At 38.1% G+C, this 21,016-nt stretch overlaps 2 protein-coding genes across 2 annotated transcripts in view; one reads left to right on the top strand and one right to left on the bottom strand.

Annotated features, from left to right (window-relative positions):
* Positions 1-28: 28 nt before the first annotated feature.
* LOC135195293 (uncharacterized) lies at positions 29-361 on the bottom strand. Its single transcript, XM_064221552.1, has one exon. The coding sequence runs from the start codon at positions 359-361 to the stop codon at positions 29-31; it is 333 nt and encodes a 110-aa protein (XP_064077622.1).
* A 3,735-nt stretch (positions 362-4,096) lies between these two features.
* LOC135195292 (myelin transcription factor 1-like) overlaps positions 4,097-21,016 on the top strand; it is a 191,624-nt gene continuing 174,704 nt past the window's right edge. The window contains exon 1 of the mRNA XM_064221551.1: positions 4,097-4,253. Within this exon, the coding sequence (XP_064077621.1) occupies positions 4,097-4,253 (157 nt within the window). The remainder of the gene's footprint in view (positions 4,254-21,016) is intronic.

Raw genomic sequence — 21,016 nt, 5'->3', positions numbered from 1 at the left:
TTATCATCTCAAATGTCTATATTATTAATTAAGGATAATGATCACCAAGACCACCACCATCGCTATCACCACCACCATCCCTATCACCATCACTATCACCTTCACCACCATCATCCCTATCACCACCACCAACACCACCACCACCACCACCACCACCATCGCTATCACCATTACCATCACCTCCACCACCCCTATCACCACCACAACCATCGCTATCACCATCAAATCCACCACCATCAACCCTATCACCACCACCACCAATCACTGTCACCAACACCACTACCATCGCTAGCACTATCACTATCACCACCAATACCACCACCATCACCATCACTATCTCCACCATTCTCAACACCACCATCGTTGTCACCACCATCACTACTATTGCTATCACTATCCCCACCAACACCAACACCACCACCCTCTCCAACGTTTCCACCACCACCATCATCATCACCAATCATAGATTAAGCATCCAAAATTCAGGGTGAATTTTTACCTGTCATCGGCTGACGAGCTGAATAATTTACGGTTCATCGCCCCCGCTGAAGGCCAGAGAGCAATCCCGCTAATATCGTGAGTAAAGCGAAGCGGTAATAGCGTTGTTTTGTTTCCGTTCAATGGATGACAGCACAGTTAATTGTTGATGCCTTACCTATGCCCATCTTTTACCCCCCCCCCCCCCACCCCTTTCCCTTCCCTTCTACCTTCCCCACTTTCCACCTCCCACCAAAAAAAAAAAAAAAAAAAAAAGAAAAGAAAAATTGAAAATGTGTAATGGAGTTGGCTTGATTAATCACTGCTGGAAATGATAACGTTAGGTTGGGATTAAAAAAAAAAATCTTTTTAAGTATCTTGATGAAGCCTGGAGCAGGTGCTTTCCAACATTCGAACCTAGCCAATTACAGGTTTAACACTTGTTGTAATCTATTCTGGGATTCGTAGCAGAGTGTATAATCTTTATTACAGCTACAGATATTATTATTATTATTATTATTATTATTATTATTATATTTTACAGCAGCTACAGATTTATTATTATGATTACGATTATTACTATTATCGCATACTTGCTACGTCAAAAACGAAGGTATTACTTGGGAAGTCTGGAACTGCATTGTAAATATATTTTATACGGACGTACATGCATGCCCTCACTAAAAGCAATACCTCGCATATCCCTTCTAAAATTAATAAACCTCTTAATATCAGTCTGAAAAGTGTTTATCAAGGTTGCATGTTTCGATCCGTATTATTAATAAATGTTCTGGTTCCATAATACCAAGATATATTTTCCACATTGTTCTATCATTCAGTCGTATCAAACAGCGGATGCTTACAGCTTATATTATTTAAATTCAATCCTTCAAGCAAATCAACGTAATCGAAAACGTCAAAGACAGGAAGAACATTTGAATGTTTCACAGATCAATGTCCAAGCGCAATTTAATTTAACAATACAAGGAAAAAAATTTCACAATTATGCTCCCCCTGCACATGTATATATATAAAAAAAAATTCGAGGTTGTTTGTAAAGTGAAACTGGACGCAGAGGGCATCCCTTGTCCATTAGTAGAATAACAGAAGTAATTACAATACTGTAAAAATGAATGCATGTATGTGTGCGCTTTTTTTAGCCACGTATGTTTAGACACACACACACACATACATATACACAGACACAGTCTGCAGAGGAAAAAAAAAAAAAAACTATGAACTAACGTTGGCAGAGACTTGTGTTGTGCTGTAACTCTTGTTAAAGAGGATAAGCTCACCCACTAAGACGACCTTGCGTACAAACACACGCACGTAAACAACAGAAAACACCTCGGCGCATAGCAGGCTCTGGCACTGAGGACAAAGCTCCAAATCTATACGGATATAGAGGATTCCCATAGACCTATTGTTGAGTCGATACTTTAAAAACAATTCGAATGGCAAACTGTCACGAAGAAAATAGCACAGGAAACTCAATTTTGATCCATGAATGCTACTATGTTGTTACAGCATAATATATGGATGGCAGTTTCAAAAGCATCTCCTTTACATGTAAAAGGAATCAACTATATTGCGCTGTAACTAAATAATAGTGTTCGTTAATATCACAATTACTGTAATAGTTCAAAACACTTCTACAAAAGAAGAATGTTATAAATAAATTGCATGTACATAAATGCGCACATAATACATACATACATGTGTGTATATAAACTAAAAAAAAATTAATAATAATATTATATATAGATATATATATATATAGATATTAATATAACTATATATATATATATATATATATATAGTGCATAAAACATGAGACATATATGTACATACACACACACGCAAACACACACACACACATATGTGTATATATATATATATATATATATATATATATATATATACATATATATATATATATATATATATATATATATATATATATATATATATATATGATATACATATACATATATATATATATAACTAGGTTGTGTGCTACACAGTCGTCACTGACAACAAACAACATAATTTTCTGTGACCTTAGAGGAGCAGCCGCTAGTGAGTGACTTGCACAGGAACGTAAAACAAACGCATTTTTAGAAAATAATATTCACCATACTTCCCATGAAATTGCATAGCAGAGTTAATTAAAAGTATGCAACTGGAAAAGGTATGGAATCTGTTAACGTAATACATGATCAATAGTATGAATAAATAAAAATGGTTTTCATATGTTTTTATTTTATTTGAGAATTACCGAAACCATCAAAAACCATTGGAAAGGTAAATTTGTTCAACGAATATTCATCGCGGGAAGTATTCAACTAACTTTTTTTTTCTTTCATTTTTTGGCAGCAAAGTTTTGCAGTTGTAGTATGAAAAGCCACGTTTAAATAACAAATCAAATAGATACAGGACATTAATAGCGTTACAGAACTTTTCATAGAGTGAAATCTATCGGTAAACCTGCTCTATGTCTGTCCTTTTTATTGTAGACTTCTTTGGAACGAGAGCTAAGGCAGATGTCCAAGCTGTCTTTAGATCAATCTATGGACGCCATAAATCAAATTTATTCTATACATAAAAATCTTGGAAGCATTCATTTGTCATCAGTTTACACGTCGATTACATCTGATAATTGCCCCGTCTGTCTGTCTGTCTGTCTGTCTGTGCTCAGTTATGAGCCTTTTAAGGTTAGACGATATAAAATGTAAACTTTATATATATATATATATATATATATATATTATATATATATATATATATATATATAATTTATGTAGATGAGGCTTTAATTTTTTAGGTGGAGGATCCAAGAGGCAATGCCCTACTTAAGAGGTCAAAGGTTAAATATTATTTCCAATGCCAGGGCCACTGTCTTACACATATCAAATCGTTCCCGTGTTGGTAGATTTTACCTTATATTATACACGTTCCTACACGTGATGATTTAGACGTCTTTACACTAATGTTTCAGGGATATTAAAAATAATACATACTTGATCCTAATATAGGCTACTGCTTCCCCCTTTACACATTTTTATTTAAATTCTTATTAAGCCAAAAATCTCCTAAACTATTAAGCCGGGTTAACTTGAGTAAATGCTTCAAGATTTGTACAATCTCAGAGGTATACATAAAGACAAAATCCATGAAGGAAAGAGGAACGATGGAGATCCGCAAAGACTTTCCACTTCTTGTCCTATACCTAGCAGACTGAGGAAATATAAAAATACAAGTCTGTTAAGTATAAAGGACAGGAGTCGAAAGGCCAGCTAAGTATAAAGGACAAGGAGTCGAAAGACCTTGCAGGACTCCATCGTTTCTATTTCCTTCTTGAATTTTGTCTTTATTTGTATATTCATCATGTTCCATATTTTCGTGATTCAGTTATACACAAATAACTTATCCATAGCTTTCCTTAACACTGCATAAACTCTATACAGGAAACAAGACCATCTTAATCAGTACAATAGCAATTACCGAAAATTCCTACGTTGAAAAAAAAGGTAAAGAATGACCAAAGATAAATATCAAATAGCACTGACTATTTTATGCAAAAACAACAGTTATTAAGGGTATAGCAACAAATAAAATGACAATCTTGTACACCTGTTGTAACAACATAAGCGACGACGACGAGACGACGACGACGACGACGACGACGGACGAAGAAGAAGAAGAAGAAGAAGAAGAAGAAGAAGAAGAAGAAGAAGAAGAAGAAGAAGAAGAAGAAGAAGTTTTGGATAAAAGTGTGGGGTATCATCAACATTTATTTTCCTGGTCTATCAACTGCCTCGAAGAAGCATTCTTCATAAAATGCAATAATAATAACAATAATAATAATAATAATAATAATAATAATAATAATAATAATAATAATAACCTTTATTTTTCTGGTCTGTCAATCACCTCGAAGAAGCCTTCCTCACAAATGCAATCGCCAAAATGCATTAAGGGTATATTTGACAGCTGAACAAAGCCATTCCCGTGACACTCTTTCGTGCCAACGCGCAATACAAATGACGGAAAAGACCTCACGCCGGGATTTATCAAAATAACAAATACATCACCGACATCAAATGGATATTCTCACCGTTTTCAAATCATTCTCAGTCGCGCTCAGTAATTTGACGGCAATAACTCCGCCTAATTTCAAATACGTTCAACTCTTTTCCATTTGGATTTCTTTATCGCCGGCCATCAATAAAAAGTGCAATGCTGAAATGTTTAAAAGCGGCCAAAAATGTGTTCGTGTGGGACCTGATACACATGTACGCTTTACTGCATGAAGGCATGCTCGCATTTACGACTGGAACCTGCAAATGTGAATGTGACTAACAAGGATATCCTGTTTGGGGGTGTGGGGAGGAGGGGAGGGGGGGATGGGGGGTGTTAACAGAGCTTCTTTGGGACGTTATAGTGTTTGTGCCAATGCTTTTACGAATGCGTGCCTGTGGTCTATAACGTGTATAGATAAGGGATAAGATCCGTATGCTTTTGTGTGAATGAAGCATAGAGGAGTGTAAACGATCCTTGGTTCATGCTTCTGGCAACTCTAACGTTGACGTGCGTTTAGTAGTATGTAAGTATGCCCGGGCAAAAGTTCCAGCATGAGGGGGGTAGGTGGGGGCATGGATTGGGAGGGGGATTGCGTGTACGTGGCTTTATCGTATGTGTGTATGTATGTGTGTGTGTGTTTAGTTGTACGTGTATGTCCAAAGGCTAATTACACTAGCGGCTTGAATATCCTGGATGATTACTTTGTTGCATGCTGATAATTGCGGTGTGACTGTACGAGAGAGAGAGAGAGAGGGCCAAGCGAACTGGGGACAAGCCTAAGGGTGGGGGGGGGGGGGGGGGTGGAGGCCTTGTCGGCACCTGAGTTAGGAGGGGAGGGCTCCGGATAATCCTACGGCAGTCTTTTTCTCCCTTTTTCTAAATGATATTCCCTGGTACCAAAAGGCGCGTGTCTCCGCGTATGTGAGCATTTTCCATTCATTAACATATTACAACCTGGCGACTTTACCTGTCAGCCTGAACCTCGGATCTGAGCTCGGAAATCTGTATTTGCCAAAACTGAAAATGAAGATGTCTGAACGCCTCGCATTTTTCTCTGCGAGATATTCAATTTTTCTTGCGTCCAAATACCTCGAAATGTTTACGGATTAGCCGCGCCTACACTGTTCAATAGATGGATGTTTGAGAGCAGAGAGAGAGAGAGAGAGAGAGAGAGAGAGAGAGAGAGAGAGAGAGAGTAATGGCGTGCGCGCGCTATGCCTCCTAAGCTCTGGAATTAACGACCATACCCTAAATGACTTTTCTGAAATTGCCTCCCAGCCATTCAGGTTCTTCCACTAATTCGTGTCAGTTCGTCTCAAGGTCGCAAGTAGCACTGTCCTCGGGTATGCCTTTGATCACATAAGGACTAACTGTATTGTTACGTCGTTAATTATTAAATAATAATAAATTAATTGAATTGAATATGGAATTTAGGTCAAAGGCCAAGCACTGGGACCTATGAGGCCATTCAGAACTGAAATGGAAACTGACAGTAAAAGGGTTAGTCGTCACAGGAGGAAAACCTCGCAGTTGCACTATGAAGCAATTAAATAATAAAGGACTAACTGTAGTGTTACTTCGTTAATCATATAATAAAGAACTAACTTTGGTTACATTAACTCTTGTAATGCAGGTAATTTTAATCTCGAAATACAATACAGACTTGTTCTTGTATTTAACAGACTTCTTACACTGCATGTAATTTTAATCTTAAAGTACAATTAAATACAGACTTTTTTTAAGGGATAATACATTATTTCTACCAATGCTGGTAATTATAATATTAAAATATAATTAAATACAGTCTTTTCTTGTATTTAACAGTCACTGGATTATTTTTTTTACTGCTGGTAGCTTTAATCATAAAAGTACAGTGAAATACAGACTATATATTTTTTTTTTATTTAAAAGGCACTGGATTAATTTTTGCAATGCTGGTAGCCTACTTCTAATCTTGGCTAAGCCTTATTTTTTTTTAATTTTGACTGATTTTGGACGGCTTTTTCGCCAATAAGAAGCCATTTTGGACGGAATTTTTGCCAATTTTTGACAGCTGTTTCGCCAATATGCCATTTTGGACGGAACTGATGCCAATTCCAAAATACAATTAAATACAGACCATTTTTCTTCTATTGACCAGTCACTCGTTTATTTCTTGCAATGCTGGTAATTTTAATCTTAAAATACAATTGAATAATATTTTTTTTGTTTACGGGCACTACATTATTTATTGTACTGCTCGTAATTTCAATCTTAAAAATACAATCCAGTATACACGATTTTGTTTTATTTAAATTTGCAAAGAACAAACAACCGAAGGTTGGTGCCAATACAGTCCACCACGTGTCGATTTAATGCCAGCACTGAAACGCGATACAAAAAAAAAAAAAAAAAAAAAAAAAAAAAAAAAAAAAAAAAATAGAATCTCTGCAACACCGGTGAAAATCCTCTACAGGTCCACACCCTTTTCCTTCTATTTTCTCTTTCCCCCCTTTCCTTTCTCTCTCTCTCTCTCTCTCTCTATCTCTCTCTCTCTCTCTCTCTCACTTCCTCACTTTTTCCATTCTGTTCCGAATGAAATCCCTCCAACATTTTCTGAACACTTCCCAAAAGATGCTAAACAAATTTCAAGACCTTTAAAAGTGTTCTTTTCACCTTCCACTTCTTCTTCTTCTTCTTCTTCTTAACTTTAATAAAACCACAATTTGAATTTGAAAAAGGAAGACGAAAAATGCGCATTATTATACCAGTCCCCTTTTTCCGTTCCGATAACCCCGTTCCCCAGTCCCTCGCCACCTCTCCCCCCCCCCACCCCCACCCCCAACAGGGTCTCAAATAAAAATCTTTCAAAAACGCGTTCAATTTGTCCCCACACTCAAAACCTCTCCTCGACAACTTACAAAAAGAATCTCATCTCCTTTTATCTCTTTATTTCTCTCGCCTCTCTCTTCCTCTCTCTCTCTCTCTCTCTCGTCTCTCCTCTCTCTCTCTCTCTCCAGCCTACACAAAATTTATTTCTACTTTGTTTTTCTTACCTTTTTATAACTAAAATCCTAACAAGCCAACCTTTCTTAGTATTCTGTCTGTCTGTCTGTCTGTCTGTCTGTCTGTCTGTCTGTCTGTCTGTCTGTCTGTCTGTCTGTCTGTCTGTCTGTCTGTCTGTAGCCTACACAAAATTTACACAATTTTATTTTTTTTAATTTTTTTAAAACTAAAACCATTACAAGCCACCCTTTCTTAGTATTGTTTCTCTCTCTCTCTCTCTCTCTCTCTCTCTCTCTCTCTCTCACACACATACATACACACAAAATCCAATGCAGGGCTGCAAAAGCTCTAGAATAGCTAAACCCCCTGAATATTAAAACCTATCAATGTGGTAGGAAAATGTGCGCCCTTCCCATGAGGCAACTTTAATAAACAAAGTTTCGGTGTTTCTGAAAAGTCCCCGTCTTTTCGAAATGGTGAAATTTTTAGGGGGGATTTTTATATACAATATACATTCCCCAGAGAGAGAGAGAGAGAGAGAGAGAGAGAGAGAGAGAGAGAGAGAGAGAGAGAGAGAGAGAGAGAGAGAGAGTTATTTCTATTGCAATTTCCCAGCATCTTGGAAAAGTACACAAATGCTGAGGAAGTTCTCCCTTGTACTTTTAAAACCAGCCGCAACATACAAAGAACGTTGCAGGACATTCACCCAAAAGAAATCACTGAAGCAAACATTATGCACAACATTAATTCTTGGACCATACCAAGTCGCACGCATGGCTACAGATACCGTGTAGACTCCAATCTACTTTGTGTACACTATATTATCACGCGAGTGGCCGTATGAAGGCATGCATTTAACTGACTACCCATGACTAGTTTTCATAAACATTCTCTGCTAGAAATACTGTCTTTTATCATTGGTGTTTAACGACCATGACTCTAGTCCACACTTACAGGTGGCCACTGATAAAGCAAGACGCCATTGGTGTATTGGACATGCAACTGACAACAACTTCTTGAAAAATGAAAAACGTACAAACTTCAAAAGACCGTGTGAGTCTGGTGTTAGCAGCAATGGACTGAAATGAGACCGGATCATTGGTGTTTTACAACTTTGAGTCTAGTCCACACTTGTAGGTGGCCACTGACGAAAGCAAGACGCCATTGGTGCAATGACATGCAACCGACACCTTGAAAAATGAAGAACAGAAACTTCAAAAGACCGTGTGAGTCTGGTGTTAGCAGCAAAGGACCGAAATGAGACCCAAGAAGCAGACAGAGAAGCAACATCATCCCAAAAGACTTACTGAGAACCAGAGGTCTCAGCCAAGCCCTATTGGTTCCTAGCCCTCGAGATCGAGTGGAAGAAGCCGTGTTTACATATACATTGCGAGTGTGCGTGTATGCACATGCTAACAACCATACAGACGTGTATACACACAGAACAGTTTGTCTTTTTAAAAGTTCACCACCGTCAAACAATGGGCTAATTCTCCGACGAAAGGGGGAGGGACCTGTACAGGCAGGTTTAATACGCCGCTGCCATATGCATTATTTTTAGTCAGTCGAAGCGAGCATTGTCGAAATGTCGTTATGCAAATACCTCGCCTTCGCTTTTATCGCCAAATATGACAAGAAGAACGCAAGGGAAATAAATATGCGACAGAAATCCTTGGATAAAATCAAATCATTGTTTGGGAGAGCGTATCCTTAGGATCCGTTCTTCTCCGCGCTCGTACTGCCTGGCCTGGTTGTTGTCAGCAGCGACGACGGATTCGTAGTCGTCGCCTTAGTCTTGTTTGGTTTTGAAAGAACGTATGAAAGGGTGCTGTAAGGATAAGGAGAGAGAGAGAGAGAGAGAGAGAGAGAGAGAGAGAGAGAGACCTACTTCTTTCCCTTGTACACAAACACACACACACACACAGACTCGTGATTTCATCTTACATTTTTAAGCGTGTTGCCTTATTTGTCCATTTGCCTTTCAACCAAAAGCTCTCGAGTCAAAAGCAAACACCGACGTGTTTGCTTGAAAACAGCGTGAATTCCCACGTAAACATGACGGGAGTATGCCAGGCAAACAAGGCGGGCCAGCAAAGTCTAACAGACCGTCAAAGATACAATAAGTAACAACCCAGATGCCGCTAAAGGGGGACACCCAAAGAAATTACAATAAGAGGTTCTCAAAGGAGAGAGGGAAAAAAAAAAGGAAGTCCTTGTCTGGGGATGAAGAGGTAAGAAAGAAATGATGAGAGAGAGAGAGAGAGAGAGAGAGAGAGAGAGAGAGAGAGAGGAGGGATGCAAGAATGACAGTAGTGATTCCCCTCAGATTCCCCTCATTACCAGTTTCTTAAGCATACTTTAAGACTAATGAGTCCCAGAGGTAGGGTACTGCACACTTGACGATGGTGTTGGGGTAAAGACATAAGATAGAGAGAAAGAAAGAGAGAGATGGGGAGGGGGAAAAGAAGGGAGGGGAAAGGAGGGGAGGGGAAAGAAAGACACACCCTCTGGTGGGATTTAAGGGAGATGGAAGGGCTGTGTAGTCGCTCACTGATAAAACACCTAATGATTCCCCTCTAGAGATGAGGGTGGGGGGTGGGGGAGATAGGTGGGAGAGAGGGATGGTGAAAGACTTCCGAAATTGGTCAGAAAATGTTTTGTACTTGATACATCAACACATTTGCCATCAAATAATTCACAATTCTTTGCAAAGTTATGTAATAATGTGAAGCATCGTCACTTTTATATTCTATCTGGTAAAACAAGGAAGAAATTCCTAAAGACGCTTACGCCGCTTTCCTTCTGTTTAAAGAAGCTAAGAAATCTTTTCACTTACTTCCCAAGAAATTCTACATTCCCAAGTTTAAAGCATGTCAAGTTATCTCTTATTATTCAAACTCTCAAACAAGTCACTGAAAATATGTCTAGAAAACGTTACAAATTAAAGTCATTAATACATTTTCATCCTCTGTAACAAGCAGGTGCCGCCAAGACTTTGTTAAGGAATAAAGTGAAATCTTATCTCTTTCCCACTTATCGTTTTCATTCTTGCCAACTGACATATATAGTGAACCTAAGTTGGTTTTTAAGCTAAGATGCGCTTAAATCTACAAGTAAAAATCTTATAAAAGTACAATGGCTTTTTAATTACTTTCTTTTAGTTCCTAAGAAAGCTTATCAAAGACAACTATCAGCATCTGTGTGTGTGTATTATAATATATGATTAATATATATTATAAGAATATATATATATATATATATATATATGATATATATATATTACCCTCAATATATATCATATATATATACACATATATATACACAATATATATATATTATATATTTAAACTAATAAATTGCTTAAGTTTTACAGTAAAAAACTATATGATGTAAATGGTGTTTTAAATACTTTTTGTCGTTCCTACACTAAGAAAGCTTATCAAAGACAACCAACAGCCTCTGTGTGTATGTTTGTGTGTGTGTGTGTGTGTGTGTGTGTATATATATATATATAATATATATATATATATATAATATATATATTATATATATATATACTAATAAAAACCGAGCGAACATTGAATATAAGGCTCGTTACAGATGTTCAACGTCAAAGACCCAAGGCAATGCCTGGTAATGGAATGAAAAGAAAAGCATCACTTATTCAAAAGAGGAAGAAAAAAGAAAATCTCTAATTTTCCCGATTTCCCTTCAAACGACCAAACAACAGCTGCGCAGGAGAAAATGACCCAAAAATAGCACTTAGGTTTCACGTGCTAATTAATCCGCATATCAACCGAAATATGTCGCGCTCGGCATGGCACGCAAAATGCCTGCTTCCCTTCTACGAAAAAATAATACGAGGAAAAAAGAAACGAGGACATAAAAAAACATAATAAATGGATGGTTGGGAGACTTCTTAAGATAACCAACCCAATAAAGGAAATGCATAACGATGGCGCGCGCTATTGTTCCAGTCGGTTAGCTCGGGTCGTCTTCTCTCCATCCGATTTATTACATCAGCCGAAAGTGTATACTTCTCTTTATGAGGGCGACGTGTCATTCGCCTCCTCTATTTTTATGCATCGCATTACGAAGGGACAAAAGGATCAAATACAGCTACCCCTCCCCCTCTTCCTCTCCGTCTCCCAACACCCATATCCACTCCTTTTCTGATTATCTTCGGCAGGGTAAATAAAAACAAAAAAATAAAAAGGAAGATGAGAGATCAGAACATAGATAAAAATGTCTGATATTCGGGAGTCAACATTACAAAGGGCTAAGCGAAGCATCATAAATATCATATGGAGTTTTGTTTGTTTAGATCTACTATTATTAAAGTGAAGACTATAGACCAAACATTTGACTTTACAAGAAACTTTGACAAGAGGTCAGGACGCGTCCCTTTGGTGGAAGGCCTTAATATAATGACATACAGGGACATGACAATAAAGAGACAATAGTCTCTTTATCTCTCTCTCTTTCTCTATTATATGCGTCGTACCAAGAAATGTAGATGTAATACCCTCGATACACATCGATAAATCTTGGACCTTAAGGAGCCTAATGATGCAGTGTTCCCCTATTGGCCAAAACAACAATCTACTCGTGTCCCTTTTTGTCCCCTAACAAATTGGCATCTAATACCGACGGGACTATTCATCTATTGTGATGAAATATGAATATATGAGGCGAAAGAAAAAGAGAAAATATTAAGAAACCAAGGAGAGAAATCAAGACAGTTCAAGATTTGTAAGTGTAACCATTACACACAATTTTCTACTTCGCTACACTGAATTTCTTAATTCTCCTACAAAACGTAGTTATATCATTACGCTCCGTTGTTACCTTTTGCCTTCAATACCAGTGAAACTTTCGATATGTTTTAGTTCATCATCGCCACTCTTGAAATCTTTGTTGCTACCCGCTATACCTACAACGCAGAGTTAAATTAAAACTGATTTTTATATAGCGTGGTATCAGCGAATGAAGCGTCACGTAACCAGGACGAGAGAAGGTACTTATCGTAAAGATTTTTATTACTTAACTACACCAGAATTGGAGCAGCGAACTTTCACGGAAGATCGGGAGTGGAAGCGTCGGTTTATAATAACGTTAATAAGAAACGACTGAAATATATAATGAAACACAAAGTGCAACACGAAAAGGTGCCCTTCTTCACACTTCACAGTTTTGATGATAAATGTGGACATGATGAAATTATCTTCATTTCCAAAAAAGGGCGTGGCTTCAGAAAAATAAACAAGGACAAGGGTCACTGAAACATATATTATTCAACAGTCAGGTCGAGAATGAGCCCCTGTGTAGAAAAATTTCCACAACTTGGGTCACTTGACTTACCACGTCAAAGAATTCATACATATACACAGAAGTCATCAGGTAAACCTTATATACATATATGTATGCCAATAAGCAGTTTTCCCTTTATAGGAAATGACTCTTAGAGATACAATACAACAGCCAGTGCCAGTGGAACGTTACTCGACGTATATTACCTTCCTTTCGACTTTATCATCATCATTACAAGTCTCTTCCTTCTGCCACCACTCCAAGTCATTACTTCTCTTCCTCCAACGGAAACCAAGACAACGTCAGAAGTCTTCCTACTCTTCCTCCTCCTCCTCCTCCTCCTCCTCCTCCTCCTCCTCCTCCTCCTCCTCCTACCCATCTTCTCCTCCTCCATCTCTATCCCCAACCTTCTGACATTCCCCACCAAGACAACATCAGAAGTCCTCCTACTCTTCCTTTTCTTCGACTTCTTCTTCCTCCTCCTCCTCCTCGTCTTCCATCTATTCCCTCATCCTTCTGACACCCCACCCTCTACACCCTACCCAACCCACAGCCGCCCCCCCCCACCTATCACCCCCTGACCACCAAGGTTGGTCCTTGGGGATCTATGCTGATGAGGGGTATACGTGGCGTCTCTCTACAAATTGAATACATAGGAGGTGCTGATTGAATTTCGTTTTTGGAAAGCGATGTCGCAGGTCCATTAGAGAATATGACATCTTTTTGTCCACTACCGACATCATGGGGAAAGCCTGAGAGGGGGGGGATGGGCGGGGGGGAGTGGGCGGGGGGAGATGGACAAAAGAATGGGCTGTCCGGAGTGATGGCATAAGGAAAAGACGGACAACGGCGACGGTCAGGAGTTGACCGCGGTCAAGGGGGGAGGAAAAAGAAAGGGGGGAGGAAAAAAGTAAGGGAAGGAAAAAAAGAAAGGGGGGGAGGAAAAAGTCTGGGAAAGGAAAAAAGCAAAGGGAAGAAAGGGGGAAAAGAAAAGTAAAAGGGAAAGAGGGAAAAAGTAAAAAAGGGAAAGGAAAAAAGAAAGGAAAAAATAGGAAAAGAAGAAGGGGGAGAAAACAGGGGGGAAAAGCAAAAGAGGGGAAGAAAAAGGTAGAAAGGGAAAGGAAAAAGAAAACAAGAAAAGACGAAAAAAGAAAAAAAGAAAAATAGGGAAAAAGGCAAAAAGAAAGGAGGAGCAAAAGTAGGGAAAGGAAAAAGTAAGGGAAAGGAAAAAGAAACGGAGAGGAAAAAGTAGGGAAAGGAAAATTAATTGGGGGAGGGAAAAAGAGGGAAAGGAAAAAAAGAAAGGGAAAGGAAAGAGTAGGGGAAAAGGGAAAAAAAAGAAGGGAGGAAAGATAAAGAAAAAAGAAAGGGAGAGGAAAAAGCAGGGAAAGGAAACAGAAAGGGAGAGGAAAAAGATGAGAAAGGAAAAGAAATGGGGAGGAAAAGTAGAGAAAGGAAAAAGAAATTGGGAGGAAAAGTAGAGAAAGGAAAAGAAAGGGAGAGGAAAAAGTAAGGAAAGGAAAAAGGAAAGAGGAGCAAAAAGTAGGGAAAGGAGGAGGAAAAAGAAAGGCGTAACGTTAAGCATAAGGAAGGGACGGAAAAGGGAAAAAGGAGAAATCACAAAAACTCGATATAATGAGGAAAAGTATAAAAACTGGCTGAAATATGATGAAAACGCGAAAGGAAAAATCAGAAATAATCTAAAGTCTCGTAGAAATAACTTAAAATTGACTACCACTACAGTATTAATCACTGAAAATAAAAAGCTACCTCACGACAGATACAATTACATCATCACAATTACAAAATATTTGAAAAATCTTAAAGTAGACAACAAATAAGGTAACAAACAAACAAAGTCTCGTAGAAATAACTTAAAATTGACTACCGCTACAGTATTAATCACTGAAAATAAAAAAGCTATCTCACGACAGATACAATTACATCGTCAAAATGACAAAATATTTGAAATCTTAAAGTAGACAAAAAACAAGGTAACAAACAAACAAGGAAAGCAGACCACGTATCAACAAGAACGCAAAGTTCAATATATCACTCAAGCCTGACGCGTATTTACATATTTACCCCTGAGTGCTGATAATGATATCTTCTTTGTAAGTCAGCCAAGTAAAATACAGCGGGAAAATAGATCATATTCGCTTACGGGATCCATCAATTCGAGTGTCATTTTGCGGGCTCGGTCGAGAGAGAGAGAGAGAGAGAGAGAGAGAGAGAGAGAGAGAGAGATAATTACTTCTAGAATATATACAGCGATATATATATATATATATATATATATATATTAATATTTGAGAGAGAGAGGGAGAGAGAGAGAGAGAGAGAGAGAGATAATTACTTACTTCAGATTATATACAGCGAATATAATAGATATATATATATGTATATATATTTTTAGAGAGAGAGCAGAGAGAGAGGAGAGATAGAGAGAGAGAGAGAGAGATTATTAGCGGCTCGGGAATTGAAGAGCGGCGAGTTACAGAAGCAATAAATTTGTGCTTGACGGAAATAGCAGGTGCGAGGGGGGGAAAAACGTAAAACGCAAGCAATTAGGTGAAGCAGGGGAAATAATTTTCGCATATGATGGAATTGAGTGGCGGCCAAACTCGGTTTATTATATTCGAAATAATGAAATGCCTTCAATAAACAAATGGATCAAAGAGATTCGAGGGGACACGAGCGAGGTGAAAGATCTAGGATACTTTTGGACAGAAGAAGAGAGAGAGAGAGAGAGAGAGAGAGAGAGAGTAGAGAGAGAGAGAGAGAGAGGCCGATAGATATTACCTGAAAAATAAGAAAACGTGGGGAAATTTCATATTAAGAGATGTTGCTGGTACTTCATTATTTTAGGTTACTGTTTCTCCCCCCCGCCATTCCCGCCACCTATCCGTCCTCTCTCTCTCTCTGAGTTTCTCAAACATATTATATATGATATATATATATATATATATATATATATATATATATATATATATATATATATATATAAATCTAAAAGTATATAATTTGCTCTATCTTATATATATATATATATATATATATATATATATATATATATATATATATATATATATATATATACATATTGATATATACATATATAATCTAAAAGTAAATCTCTCTCTCTCTCTCTCTCTCTCTCTCTCCTATTATCCTCCTTTCTTCCCGTGAAGTTGGGTGAAATCATTTCGTCCAAAACTTTGTGTTGGGAGATCCGGGTCTGTAAATAATATGATGGATGAGGCAGTCAGACGCTGTTTGGGACAACAGGAGCAGACGAATAATGCAGGGGAGGAGGGAGAAAAGAATATCATTAAAATAAAGGACGAGGAAAATTAAAACAGGGGAAGAAGAAGAAAATTCGGAAATCGAAGAAAGAATAATATGCATAGAACTAAAACCTTTTAAAAGTTGAAACCTTTCGAGTACTGAAATAAAAAAAAAAATAAGGTGACAATTATAGAAGGAATAACCGGCTAATTTACATGAAAGGAAGCGTGAAAACGAACTCCAAGCAAGTAATGATTGGTTAATACCAATCTGGCGTCACATCAACATCTAAAAACTACACCACGCAATGTATTAAAACCCCGATTTCAATATGTTACATCAGTCCTATGTAGTAACAATATAGATTTATTAATATTCATTAACAAGAAAGACACTTGAAATTTCAGAATATAAACATTTCAGTTGGTATGGATAAACGTGCAATTTACAAGAATTTCCCTTGAGCTCATACGAATTAAAATATTAAACGTAGGGACTCCCTTCTATATGAGAGAGAGAGAGAGAGAGAGAGAGAGAGAGAGAGAGAGAGATTAAGACATCGACGTGAATTATATATAATTCTGGCGCTCTCTCCTAAGCGCATTAAATCCCGTCAAAGGTAAGAAAAATGCATAGGGCTTAACAGGGACCTTTGAACAACAAAGTTCGACCCACCTCGAATTTACCCGTTTCCTGCGTTTTCGATTTTGGGAATTTCTTCTCTGGCTCGTATGTACTTGTCAGGGGAAAAAGACAGAAAAAAAAGAGGTGAACTCTTCAGATCATACTTCATAAATGACAACAAAATCCAGGGTTACTAATCTGATTTTGCGTAATCCAAGTTTTGTCAAAGGCTTTGCCGATACTTAATTTCTCTCTCTCTCTCTCTCTCTCTCTCTCATATAGAAGGGAGTCCCTACGTTTAATATTTTAATTCGTATGAGCTCAAGGTGCCTCACACTGAGGGACCTGGGGCAACCCGAACAAGATGTAAGGTCTGTAAGGTAAGGTAAGGTATACTATGGTCTTTGATATAGGGAGCACATCATTCTCTCTGTCTGCATTATTAATCATGATTCCTCCCCCCTCACACCCCCCTTCCTCTCTCTCTCTCATATATCACGTACATAGTCTATAATATAACGCATACACCTCACTCTGTATACATATACATTATTAATCCAACTTTCCTCTCTCTCTCTCCACATCAGGAATCCAACTGTCTCTCCGTAACAAATCCAACTCTCAATCTCTCTGCTCTCCATTATAAATCCAACTCTCTCTCTCTCTCTCTCTCTCTTCTCTCTCTCTCTCTCTCGAGGAAGGGAGTCATCCTGTATATTATTATTTTTCTACCACGCTGTGTGAGGTCCCTCGGCAAGCGTCCGCCGTTTCCACCCCGTCAGATCGAGGGAGTGGAGGGGCATCGCATCTCCTCCTTACAAATAAAAGTAACATAATGTCTAGTTGTCGGGGAGGAATATGGAAATAGCGCTGATAAATCATTGATACTGAAGCGCTTTGCCTTTCAATATTCAACGGACTTATTCCTCTCGAACGAACGTTCGCAGCCGGAGGGACGAGACGGAGAAAGGACACAGACTCCATCCTCGTCGTCGTTGGTCGGAATCTTCTTTGCACATGAGGGCTGGTTGGCTAACAATGTTTTCTCTTGGAGATATTTTGTAATTTTCTATAAAAAAAATAACACCGCTGGCTTTGAGCTCTTAAAAAGATGATTTCGTGGGATGGAGAGCTGCTAGTTTTCCGTCCCTCCATCTCGCTCCTTCCTTCGGCGAAGGAACGAGGCACAGGATGGAAGAGGAGACGAAACTTTCTGGGAAGGAGATGCGGGAATCGAAGAAGACTCTCTCGTCCCATCAGCTCTAGGCATATCGTCGTAAATGATGAAATAGTAGAGACCCATGTCAACCCCCTCTACTGACCCTGTCGTCCCTATACACGTCCACACACACTCTCTCTCTCTCTCTCTCTCTCTCTCTCTCTCTCTCTCTCTCTCTCTCTCTAACTCCCCTCCACCAACCCAACCAAAATACGCGCTGTCGTACGACCATTGTCCATCCAGAACTACCAGCTCTCTCCTGTCCATATATCGTTCTCTCTCTCTCTCTCTCTCTCTCTCTCTCATATAAATTTGTGTGTTTGCCCCCGTTATTTCAAGGTTGCACTTTGATCATTATCACTCGCCAATCACTATGAAACCAATCAAAACTACATATATGTGATTAAGCAAGAGTAACCACCTTTGTTTTGTGGCACTTACACGTATGAGTGCGTGAATATGTATGTATGTTTGTATATGTATATGTGTTAGTTTGTGTGTGTTTGTGTACGTGTTATATATATATATATATATATATATATATATATATATATATATATATATATATATAATGTCTTTACTAAGACATTGTCATTCATTCGTTCCTTGATAATGTCTTAGTAAAGAAGAAAGCGCTTGGATTTCTGCCTATCATTTTCCTGTGGTATTCGCTTATTATTGAAGTCACGTGCATCTCCTGTGATTTTTAAGCAAATATATATATATATATATATATATATATATATATATATATATATATATATATATATATATATATATATATATATTTATTTATTTGTGTAGCAAATGTCGAGGATATCTAGGGCTTGAAAAATAGCAAGGAGGTGGTACTAGGAAGTATCTGAAGGGTTTAATGCACTTAAAGAGCGAGATGAAGTGCACGACAGAATTAACGGAGTTAAAGTGAACCAAGCCCTGCTAAGGGAGACTGCTTCATGCTAAAACAAACGCAAATTATATAGATACAAATTATATATATATATATATATATATATATATATATATATATATATAATTATTATCACGTACAATACATATATATTATAGATAATTTATATTTATATATAAAAATATAAAGAAATACATATCTACACATATTATTATATAATATTACGTAACCTTTTTACTTCCAGAAGAGTAGGCTAAAACTTGGAACGCAGTTCAGAATCTTCTCCCTCTGCTTCCTGGCTCCCCACCCACACCCCCCCCACCCCCACCCACACCCACACCCACCCACCCACCCACCCACACACACTCCCCACACATACTACTAACTTAGGTTCCCGGGACATAAGAATAACATTAGGAGCCTCACACATTTTTATTAATAAAATCTAAATACATGGAATACATGAAAATCCGTAATCAGGTCTAATGGGTGGAACGCAAGGGGGGGAAGGGGGAGGGGGTAAGGAGGGGTTAGGAGGGGGGCGGGGGGGTGGGTGGCTTGAGATGGGGAAGGAAATGAAGATGTTCCTCCAGTATCCTCCTGGGATGAAAATGGGATGAACTATCGGAGATATAGCGGTGAAAGGTGAAACACTTAAATGGGAAACACCGTCGATAATGGAGGTTTAAGCTTCTGAGGATTCGTCAGGGTTTTGAACTTTTGTATTAGGCACAAAAAAAAAAAAAAAAAAAAAAAAAAAAACGAGACGAGAGGCTAAGTGAGAATAATTTTCAATGTACATGAAATAAAGGGGTCCAATGACGATGACTTTGATCCATTATTGCAAGGAACCCCCAAACTTTAGTCTGCAATAAGCATATCTAACTAAAATATTTTAAGACTTCTCCAGCGATAACCGAATGAGAAGAACAGTACTAAGTGTATAACAAAGTTAAAAACATTTAAAAACACAGATAGTGAAACACAACATTTAAAAATATAGATAGTGAAACAACATTTCAACAAACAATAGACTAAGTAAAAGTTAAACAAACAAAAAAAAATAAGATTGTGAAACAAAATATAAAAAAAAAACAGATTGTTAAATATGAAAACTAAAGACACAAACAAAAATCTTCATACTGACAATTTTCAGAAACTTCCCTGTGGTACTGAAAACCTTCAAACGAATCATTTATTATTGCCAAGGATCTAAGGATCTAATAAAGGTCAATGTATGAATCACACACGACAGTATTTAGAGAGAGAGAGAGAGAGAGAGAGAGAGAGAGAGAGAGAGAGAGAGAGAGAGAGAGAGAATGACGAATCTCTGAGTGCTACATATATCATTCAAATTCTTTTTTGTCATTCTCTTGAATGATATATATGTCCAGATTAAAGGATTCGCTTTCGAATCTCTCTTGGTCCTTTTTCGACTTCCCCTAATTCTCTCTCTCTCTCTCTCTCTCTCTCTCTCTCTCTCTCTCTCTCTCTTGTTTTTAGATTTCACCAATTACAATAATTTTTCCAGCCCAAAATTTTTGGTGTTTCATATTATAATATACCCTCACACCTTCCTTCTTTTCTCTGGTTCAACTCTCTCTCTCTCTCTCTCTCTCTCTCTCTCTCTCTCTCTCTCTCTCTCTCTCTCTCTCTCTCTCTCTTTCCTTTTTGGTTTTACCAATCAATCATTTTTCCTGCCCAAAATCACTAATATTTCATACATTAATGTACCATCATACTTTTCTTCTCCTCTCCTGTTCAACTTAGTTTCTCTCTCTCTCTCTCTCTCTCTCTCTCTCTCTCTCTCTCTCTCTCTCTCTCTCTCTCATCTTTTTCCCTTTATCCAAGATATTTTTTATCGCCACTTTGGCATCCTTGCCATCTTCCTCAATTACTTCCTTTCCTTCTTGCAGCCTTCTCCTATCACTCACTCCTATTCCATCCACACCACCTCCTCCTCCTCCTCCTCCTGGCGGAGGTCCTTCTTCCTCCCCGATCACTCTGTTGCTCTTTTCTCTGTTACTCTCATTCCCTCATCCAGCGCGAGCTGTCATTGATATATTGCCCGTTATCTGCATACAAATTGCATAGACTGGTCTCTTCTAATCCTACGT

Source organism: Macrobrachium nipponense, chromosome 16, assembly GCF_015104395.2.
Source record: "Macrobrachium nipponense isolate FS-2020 chromosome 16, ASM1510439v2, whole genome shotgun sequence".
Classification (NCBI taxonomy): Eukaryota; Metazoa; Arthropoda; class Malacostraca; order Decapoda; family Palaemonidae; genus Macrobrachium; species Macrobrachium nipponense.
Note: the sequence above shows the minus strand (reverse complement) of the source record. Positions and strands in the feature narration are given on the sequence as shown.

Coding starts and splice junctions, on each gene's coding strand:
- LOC135195293 (XM_064221552.1), bottom strand. CDS start 361: ATGGTGGTGTTGAGAATGGTGGAGATAGTGATGGTGATGGTGGTGGTA.